The following is a 10164-nucleotide window of genomic DNA, read 5'->3' as shown; positions in this document are numbered from 1 at the left end:
TTCCTTTTTGTAGGAGAATAGGAATCACATTTGTGGCATCACTTGAAAAGTGATGCCTTAGATATTATAAAGATCACTTATAAAGCGTAGCCTTAACTTAAGAGTTATGACTTCACTTTTTACACCAAAGAGAGCACTTTTAAAGTGTAGCCTATTTGTCATGTTTCAGGTGCATTTTAAAAGTGTTACCTAATGTATTTCAAGTAAAATGTCTACTAACTAACACTTGGTAAATTTTTTTCATCTTTCACCAAATGATACATTCACGCGTACAGACACTTATTAGGCAAAAAAAATAACTTGGCCACTGGAAACATAACACTTGCGCGCGATCCCTATCTAGCTACGATTCCCTTCATCATCACCCTGCCCCCAAATCAGAGAAGACCACCCACAGCGTCACCGCTCACGGCGTCACCGCTCACGGCGTCACCATCTCCACCACTCACCTTCATCACTCACCACTCACCACTTACCACGCCGCCACTCATCTTCAACGCCGGTTCTCTTCGCTGGGCGTTGACATCAGGAAGACTCTTCACTCAACTGAAAGCCTGTCTTTATTCGCTCACCATCGTCAAGGAGGTATGTATTCACCTTCTTTTAGTTTCTAAAATCTGAGAGGGTAGGGTTCCGATTTTAGGGTTGCAATTTGGGGTTTTGATATACTGTGAATTTGTGAATTGATGAACATGCATGATAATGTTGCGGCGCAGGAGAACTTATATTTTGTGGGTTTCATTCCGTTATTGTTTAGGCGCAGCAGAACTCGTGAATTTGGGATTGTTGTGGCGCAGGAGAACTCATGAATTTGGGATTGGGGTTTCATTTCGTTTACACAGGTGAGTGATGTATAGTTCGTAAGCCAACTTTCATTTTAATTCCTTGTTGATATACATTATCTTTCAGTATAACACAAGAACAACTTCACATTGTTATTACGATTTTAGTTCCTAAGTTCCCACCTGAATCTACATTATAATAATTGTTATGATCCAGAAGAACAATACCATTAATAATTGCTAAAACAATGCATATTTGTTCAACTTACATCTTATCTTATAATGAATAATTTTAAAATATATGGATGCCTGGATTTGGGTGGATATATTATGTTTACACTAATTGCTCCATAAATATCTAATTAAAAGAATTATGTAACCAGTTTCATAGATACCAATACACAAATGGTTACTCTAAATTGATATGGGAATTAGGTAGTGAAAGCTGTTAAAACATTATGGTGGATTTGAATTCTTTTTCTGTGGTACCAACAATAACCACTTTAGAGATGAGTGTAAAATGGTGCCTTTTGGTCCTCTTATTTTGGCTTTAGTCAATGGATGGAAGATGGATTTTTGGTAATAATAACAAGAGTGTAAAATTTGGGAATTTCATATGAGTGCAAAAGAGGAGTTAAAATCAAGAGTTTTTAGTTTAATTATAGCAGAGGTGCAGTGGTTAAATTTTTGGATGCAATTGTAATAATGCCCCTTGTGACTTGACTTTATTTCCTAAATTATAATTATTTCAGGAATTCACAAATCATAATATAACATTGTGTCTCTGTCTGTCTCCCTTATGGACTTGGTACTAATTTATAGTTTCTTTTTCTTTCAATTCTATCCTTTCAAGATTCATACATATGTATATATATAGATAGCAAATTCATTTGTTGGAACTATATATATATATATATATATATATATGAAATTTGTCAACCACTGTAATAACCAATTCATCACAATATGCATGTTGTAACTATATCACTTACACGGTTACATCAATATTGCACCTTTTGCTGACTAGTCCAAAACTGCATTGATTGTTAACTGTAGCTACTAGCTAGTAACATTTTGCCGTATTAGTCATGTCAACCATGTTTAAAAAATATTAAAATCCACTATTTAAATTAATTATTAATATAAAAATATATATTAAAAAATTAAATAATATATATATACAAATATATAATAATTAATTTTAATATATAAATAATATTTTTTGTAATCATGCATTTACTAATTAATGCCAAGTACACTTAAAATTAACTTGTATACTATCTTTTGTGAGAGTTGGAATTAAACCGTGCTTGTTTAGGCAAAGTGAGGAATGTTTAACCCAAAAAAGAATTATTTTATAAGTTTAGCAGCATAATCATACTTGGTTATGAGGAGCGGATAAATACTAAAAATTTTAAAATAAGAAAACAAATAAAATAGAATGGTGGCAACCAGCTGAGTCACTTTGTCTCTCTCAATAAATTGAGTGCACACACTCATTACTTATTCATTTTAATTTGTCAACTACTGTAATAACCAATTGCAATATATATTAGCTTGTTATATTATTTTATTTTATTTTATTTATGGTAACAACAACAGGTTGCTCTACCATTTTTTACTATTTAATTTTTTTTCCTTACATTTTAAATATACCAGTTTAGAATTTATAAAAATAAATCAAGACTAAATATGATTATACTCTAATATCTTAGAATTTTATTTGGTAACAAACAGATTGAAGTTTTTGGTTAAAGCTCCCAAGTGGATTTTGTCAAAACGTTGATCGTGTCATGGCAAGGTACAATACATACTTTTTCTTTTCACTTTATGATTATACTATTAATTCATGTGTAGCTCCACCTCGATTGTTTTGTTAATTTTGAAGTTGCAATTTAACTTAATATTTATGCACAATAAATTCTTTGTTTTCCTTTATTTGTTTTACTTCAATGAGTTTCTAGTAAAATGTTTAGAAAGTTACTTCTAAGATTAGGAACTATTTCCCAACCTAACTACAAGGCTATCAAAGTCCTTTTCATTACCCATTCCCCTTATATTTCATAACACCGTTCCTCCTCTATTCTTGTTATCTTCACTTTACGACCCCTTATAAATTTTCCTCCTAAAAAATTTATAAATTATCGGTTAGGTTTTGTGATATGCCGAAGGATTGGATGGATCTACCGAGGTATAGTGAAGAGTATATCAATGGTGTTATTAGTTTCTTAGACTTTGCATACTCTGAGGGAGAACCAGAAGGACAACAAATTCAATGTCCTTGTAAGAGGTGTTGTAACATTGAGTGGTATAGAAGAGATGTGGTATTTGACCATTTAGTCGCTGACGAATTTGTTAAGGGATATAGAACATGGATTAATCACGGGGAATGGACAATCCCAATGGTGGTTGATGATGACACGGATGATGAAGAAGGTGCATGCGATGACATCGAAGGACTGCTTAATGATGCATTTGGAGATGTGCCTCACACTGATGGTGTTACTGTAGGCCAAAATGAGGAGGCTAAAAAGTTTTACAATTTAATAGATGGGGCAAGTCAAGAGTTATACCCAGGTTCCAAGAAATTTTCTACATTATCTTTTATCATCCGTCTGTACTTATTAAAGTGTTTGCACGGTTGGAGCAATGCATCCTTCACTTCCCTTCTTGAGCTATTGAAAGAGGCAATGCCTGACATTAACATACCTTCATCTTTCCATAAGACAAAGGCTATGATAAGAGATTTAGGTCTAGATTATAAAAAAATCGATGCTTGTCCAAATGATTGCCTCCTGTATAGGAAAGAACTAAAGGATGAAAAACAATGTCGTGTGTGTGGAACTTCTCGATATACCGAAAATTCTAGTGATAATAGCGAGAACCAACCTCACAAGAAAGGTCGTCCTATTCCTGCAAAGACTTTAAGATACTTTCCTATAATTCCAAAACTTCAAAGATTATTTATGTGCTCAAAGACGGCAGCTAGTCTGAGGTGGCATGATGAGGAGCGCGTTAAAGATGGGACGTTAAAGCATCCTGCTGATGGCCTGGCATGGAAGAACTTTGATGAAATGGATGAAGACTTTGCAAAAGAATCACGCAATATTAGACTAGGCTTGTCAAGTGATGGGTTCAACCCATTTCGTAGCATGAACATTTCATGGAGCACGTGGCCTGTGATGTTAATGGTATACAACTTGCCTTCGTGGATGTGCATGAAACCTGAATATTGTATGCTTTCTTTGCTTATTCCTGGGCCACAATCACCTGGTAAAGATATTGATGTGTATCTACAACCATTGATAGAAGACTTGAAGTTGTTGTGGGAAATAGGGGTCGAAACTTATGATGCATCAAAGAATGAGACCTTTCAAATGCGGGCAGCTCTTTTGTGGACAATCAACGATTTTCCTGCATATGCTATGTTGTCCGGGTGGAGTACAAAGGGAAAATTGGCTTGCCCTTGTTGCGACAAAAATACCTCTTATCTACAACTAAAACATAGTCGGAAGACAGTTTATATGGACCATCGTGTCTTTTTACCCATGGATCATCCATGGAGAACCAATACAAGGTCTTTTAATGGGAAACAAGAATTAAGACCCCCTCCACCTGTTATTGAAGGAACGGAAATTTTTGAGATGCTACAAAATGTTGAGAATATTTTTGGGAAGAAGCAAACTACATCAAATAGTTTCCCATGGAATTGGAAAAAAAGATCAATTTTCTTTGAATTGCCTTACTGGCACAAGAACCCACTACGTCACAACTTAGATGTCATGCACATAGAGAAGAACTTACTTGATAGTGTAATTGGAACTCTCTTGGATATCCCAGGCAAGACAAAGGACCATTTGAATGCTCGATATGACTTAAAAGATTTGGGGATCTGGAAAAATCTTCAACCAAAGGAGGTGAATAATGGCAAGAGAACAAAGTTGGCAAAGGCATGCTTTTCTATGACTGCTGCTGAGAAGTCGATTTTTTGTGGCGTTTTGAAGACAACAAAGCTACCTGATGGTAGTGCTTCTAATATATCACGGTGTGTACATCTAGGAGAAAGAAAAGTTTCTGGATATAAGACCCACGATGCTCATTTTTTGCTACACTATTTACTACCAATACCGATTAAAAGCATCCTTCCAGATCATGTGGCCATTCCGTTGATTCGACTAAGTTCTTTTTTTCGTCGCTTATGCAAAAAGTTCATCACACTGGAAGAGATAGATCGACTGGAGTTAGAGATTGTGGAAACGTTATGCCACCTTGAGAGGATCTTTCCCCCTAGTTTTTTTGACATAATGGTTCATCTTCCAATTCATTTAGCAAATGAGGTGAGATTGGGTGGTCCAGTGCAGTTTCGTTGGATGTATCCTCCAGAAAGGTACATGTGTACATTAAAATCGTATGTACGCAACAAAAGTCGCCCCGAAGGTTCTATTGCGGAGGCATATCTGGCTGAAGAGTGCTTAACTTTCTGCTCAAGATACTTGCATGAAGGTGTGCGAACAAGACTTAATAAGCGACCTCGGAATGATGATGATCTTAATGACGACGAAGTTATGCCATCAAAGTTGTTTTCTAACAAAGGCCGTTCGTTAGGCGTGGGAAATGGAGAACCAATTAATCTCGATGACATTTCAAGTGCTCAAGCCCATGTGTATGTATTACACAATTGTGAAGAAGTCACAGATTATGTTAGGTAACTTAATACAACTTATGTTTATTCACTAAATCAAGTGCATTTAGATTTTTGTCGATCAAACATAACTATTTTTAATTACAGAGAGCATGAGGATGAGGTTAACAATCAGCGAGGAACGAAATGGAGAAAAGCAAAAGTTCACAGTAAAACCTTCTCGCAGTGGTTTGAAACTAGGGCAAGGGATCCAGATGTGCCTGTTTGGCTAAAAGAATTATCACGAGGTCCAAGCTCTGTTGTAAGAAAATTTTCTGGATATATAATTAATAGATACAGGTTTCACTATGTGGAGCGTGATGCAAGGAGAAAAACACAAAATAGTGGTGTCACATTAACTGCTTTAACTTCAAGCTTTGCAAGTGCTAAAGATAAAAGTCCAATTCAAGACACTGTAGCTTATTATGGCAGACTATTTGAGATAGTAGAATTAGACTATTTTGGGCATTTTAAGGTGGTATTATTTCGGTGTGAGTGGTATGATGCTGGGAGAGATAAATATGGTCTTACATTTGTTCACTTCAATAAGAAATGCTACCAGAATGAACCCTTCATACTAGCATCTCAAGCACATCAATGTTTTTATGTGAAAGATCCATATGAACATAACAAACATTATGTTATGGAAACTGTCCCAAGAGACTTATTCAAAACAAGTGACGAATCTGAGTCTGAGGCCCGTCAAACCTTCTATAATGAACAAAACGAGCATATAACGAGCCCTGCCATACCAGCTGATGATGGTGAACTTATTCTGGAGAGGATTGATCTACGACCTACAGTTATTGAAACGGTTCCCCAGGTGACTTCTGCCCAAGACTATGAGGCAGATTTCATTGGAGATTCTGATTCTGATGGGTCATCCTAAGCAATTTATTGCTTAATATGTACATATGTATAACTAAGTTTTCTTCACCTTTTTATTTGTAAGTCATGTTTTTGTTTTAATTTATGAGGTTGTTAGTGTTTTTTATAGGATATATCACTTTATTGCTTATATTAACTCGAGTTAACTAATTTGTTTGTGTAGGAATAAAGAATTTATTGATCTTAAAGCAACATCAAGTAAGAATTTGCTTCGTCAATTTGAAGCCAAGAGACAAAAGATTGTAAATGAACGCAAGCAATATGAGATGCAAGGTGCAGCACCTAATGACAAGGAAGAAACTATGCCAAGGTTGGATGTAGTCAAAAGTCAAAAAGAGTTTAGTGCAACCAAAGGAGTGAAGACTTCTACGTCAAATAAGCTGGATTTTACTCATTTACAAAGCACACTCGATACAATAAGAAAAAGGACTGATTTCAAGCCTAAAACCTTGGAAGTACAGCCGAGCCTTCCTGCGCAATAGCCAGAAAATAAAAAAAGAAAGCATCACTTGACTGTGACTATGGCTGAGAAAAAAAAACATGAAGTGCAACGTGAACCGTCAACACAAGGCTTGAATAATTCTAAGCTTATAAAGGTGGGTGCAGATGAACTTAAAAGGAAGCTCGATGCAATTCGTAGTATGAATAATAGTGTGCCAACAAGTGTAAGCCAACAGCAGAGTTGGGCAAATTCTACTCAGCCTACAGTCAACCAAAGGCAGCAGCAGATCATTCAATTCACACATGATAGGACTCAAAAAAGACAAGATGACACTACTTTTCCTAGTTCAAACACTACCCCACAAGCTGAGGATTTAATGTTGGAGCAAGATGGATCAAGAAAGGAAAAGAGCAAGCCAAGGGTAAGGGCTACAACTATTGATGAATTCTTAAAAGAAAATGGGATAGTTGTAGAAATTGACGGACTAAGCTCTGAACTAAGTGATGATGTGGGAGATAACTTACCACTTGATGAAAATTATTATTCACATGTGATGGAGGACATTGATGTTAACGAAGGTAAGAAATTTCTATCAAATTTTTTATATTCTTTTGCAAATCATAATGCTTAATTTTTCAATTGGGCATCACTAATTACTCCCTAATTTTTTCCCTAATGCATGAAACTAGGAGAGCCAAAGAAGAAGAAAACCCGGGAAAAAACAACTTGCAAAGAGATTTATGCAAGAACTATGGAACAGCGAGAAGAAGTTATTTTTGATATTGGACAGCCAGTAGGACCCACCGATCAAAGTGTGTCTAATTTAACTAGTTTCGTTGGCACAATTGGTAGAAATAAAAGATTTGTTAGTCTATTATACACTAGCTGGCATGCTGTAACTCCTAAAGCTAAGAAATTTATGTGGAACTACGTTAACGTAAGACTTTTCTATTATTATTGAATGTCAATTTTTTTTAAATATAGGAAGGTGCATATAACAATGTTGATATCATGCAGACCAAGTTTATCCTCCCAGATAGTGGAGAAAAGTGGGTGATCCAAGCAATTCGGGATGCTTGGAAGCGGTTCAAGGGAAAGATTAAGCAGAAGCACTTTGTTCCCTTTGATACTATCGAAGATATGGTGAAAAATCGACCGACACAAGTACCAGAAGGTCATTTCATAAAATTGATCTATTATTGGAGTCATCCTATAATCCAGGTAAAATAGTTGGTAATATAATTGCAAATATATTACTGTTTGTTAAGACATAAGAAAAATAATGAAAATTGGATTGATAATGTGGGAATCTGTCCTCTCTCATGCTGTACAAACACATATTCTACCCTAAAGCTTTAGACTGCTATTCTATTTTTGCTGAATTAAATTTATTTTGGACTTGAAAGCAGCAGGTAATTAAGTTGGGTGTAATTAGACTGCTATTCTATTTTTGCTGTGATTCTGATTTGCTGCAATTCTATTTTCTGTTCTGTTTTGTGCAATTTTATTTTCTGGAATTTTATTTTGTGCAATTATATCTACTGCTATTCTGTATGGTGTAATTTTGTTTATTGAAGCAAAATTTAATTATATTGTTCTTTGTTTCTATGTGCTAACTTTTTATTCAATTATAGTCAATGAGTGAAAAGAATAAGAAACACAAAGAACACCAAAAGTTTCCACATCGCATGGGGCCAATTAATTTTGGAAGAGTACGAGTGGCTCTGGTATGCTTATTTAATATTCGTGCTGGCATTTGTTTAGTTAATTTTAGTTATGTTGTTATAGTCTTACTTATTTAAGGCTTTATTTTGTAGTGCGCGATAAAGGAAACAAGTGACGAACCAAAAAGGTTTGAAATGTTTATTGCTACTCGAACAAGTCGGAAAAGGAAGGAAGTTGATCAGGAAACACAAGATGCAATTGTATGAGAGTTCATTTAATTATTAATGATTATAAATCAAATTTGGGATATAGTAACTAATTCTATTTTAAATGTTTCTTCTAATCAGGAAGACTTCCAAAACCGGCAAGCTGCTGGTGAAACAGATGAGGAAGCTTTTGAGTCTTTATTTGGAAAAGACCTACCAGGTCGGGTTAGGTGCTATGGAAGATCTATTACACGAAGTGATTTAAAAAAGCATGCAGAAATTTCTGAACTCAAGCAACAGCACCAAGAGCAAGTCACATCTTTGAAAGCTGAACTTGGAGACATGAAGGCCAAACAGCAGCACCAAGATGCCAAACAGCAACACCAAGAGGCTGAGCTTCATGGATTGCGAAACATGATTAAGTTACTAGTTCAGTGATCTGAACCTGGAATGAGGCCGGAAGAAATTGAGGCTTTGTTACAAAATGCCCAACACTCTCCAATTGATGCGAATAGCGCTCATGGATCAACTCATATTCCAAACATAGATATGGTATGAGCAGTTCTTTCTTATTCCATAATATTTGTTTATATATTGTTAATTGATAATTAGGATTCTGAATATCTGCCGTTGAGTTTAAAATTTGTATTTGTTAGAACTTAGAGGCTGCCAAATCTTTTTAATTTGATTTTAAATTTAAGGAGCTGTGATTTGGTTTCTCCGGTTTTGTTTTTTCATTATGTTATTTTATTATTATTGTTATTAGAGTGGACCAATATTTGTGGCTTCTGTTGTGCTTTTGTGTTGCTCTGAGATCATTGTTATGTTAATATACTATTGGATACCCTATTTTGGTGCCTCCGGGACAAAGTTTGAGCTTCTTATAATGTTAAAACCAAAAAGGAAGAAAAATGTTATTGCTTGTCACTTGCACAATGCATTAGAGTTTCTGATTTTACTTCTCATTTAGTATGAAGTTGTGTTATGATTCGATTTTTTATGTCCTTTATGATGACTTACAGTATTCCCTTGAATGTAATTGTTGTTTTAAGCAAAAGGGTATACAGTTTTTAGTTTTTAGTTTCCATGTTCCAATAATTTGAAAATTTTTAGTTTTTAATATGCTAATTATTTTTTTTCTTGTACTTTTTCAAAACATAATTATTTTTCAATATAATTATGCAGGCTAATTCTGAAGATGTGAGTGAAGATTGAGATGCCTATCATGATGGTTTATTAGCAAAGATGGAGCTAGTGTTGGAAATTGAAAGATGTATGGTTGATGATGATGTCTTTTATTAGAAGATACATTTGAATGATATAATATTTTGGTTTTTTCTAGTTTATTAGTAGTAAACTCTAAGTGTGCGGTTTCATGCATATTTTGATTTATATGAGTATACTTATTCTAGTGTGAGATGTATAAATACTTCAAATTACAATCATCTCAATATTATATATTCATTATATAAATATATTTTGTTTCAGGATAATTTTTAT

The 10164-nt window shown here is 34.7% G+C and overlaps 2 protein-coding genes across 3 annotated transcripts; both read left to right on the top strand.

Moving 5' to 3' along the window:
- Positions 1-275: 275 nt before the first annotated feature.
- Positions 276-10164, top strand: LOC140173422 (uncharacterized). 2 transcript variants are annotated; one of them, XM_072196737.1, is made up of 10 exons: positions 276-585; positions 758-842; positions 2520-2583; positions 6515-7371; positions 7483-7730; positions 7811-8014; positions 8428-8520; positions 8611-8718; positions 8806-9216; positions 9850-10164. In XM_072196737.1, exons 4-9 carry the CDS (start codon positions 6873-6875, stop codon positions 9100-9102), a joined length of 1449 nt encoding a protein of 482 aa, XP_072052838.1. In that variant the 5' UTR covers positions 276-585; positions 758-842; positions 2520-2583; positions 6515-6872; the 3' UTR covers positions 9103-9216; positions 9850-10164. The 2 variants fall into 2 exon arrangements, with proteins under 2 accessions (XP_072052838.1, XP_072052839.1); XM_072196738.1 differs by lacking the exon at positions 276-585 and having other exon boundaries at positions 717-842.
- On the top strand, positions 2945-6833 carry LOC140173606 (uncharacterized). Its single transcript, XM_072198092.1, has 3 exons — positions 2945-5487; positions 5572-6342; positions 6515-6833. Exons 1-3 carry the CDS (start codon positions 2945-2947, stop codon positions 6831-6833), a joined length of 3633 nt encoding a protein of 1210 aa, XP_072054193.1.

Source organism: Arachis hypogaea, chromosome 6 (assembly GCF_003086295.3).
Source record: "Arachis hypogaea cultivar Tifrunner chromosome 6, arahy.Tifrunner.gnm2.J5K5, whole genome shotgun sequence".
Classification (NCBI taxonomy): domain Eukaryota; kingdom Viridiplantae; phylum Streptophyta; class Magnoliopsida; order Fabales; family Fabaceae; genus Arachis; species Arachis hypogaea.
The sequence above is the reverse complement of the archived record's forward strand: the minus strand, read 5'-3'. Positions and strand labels throughout refer to the sequence as shown.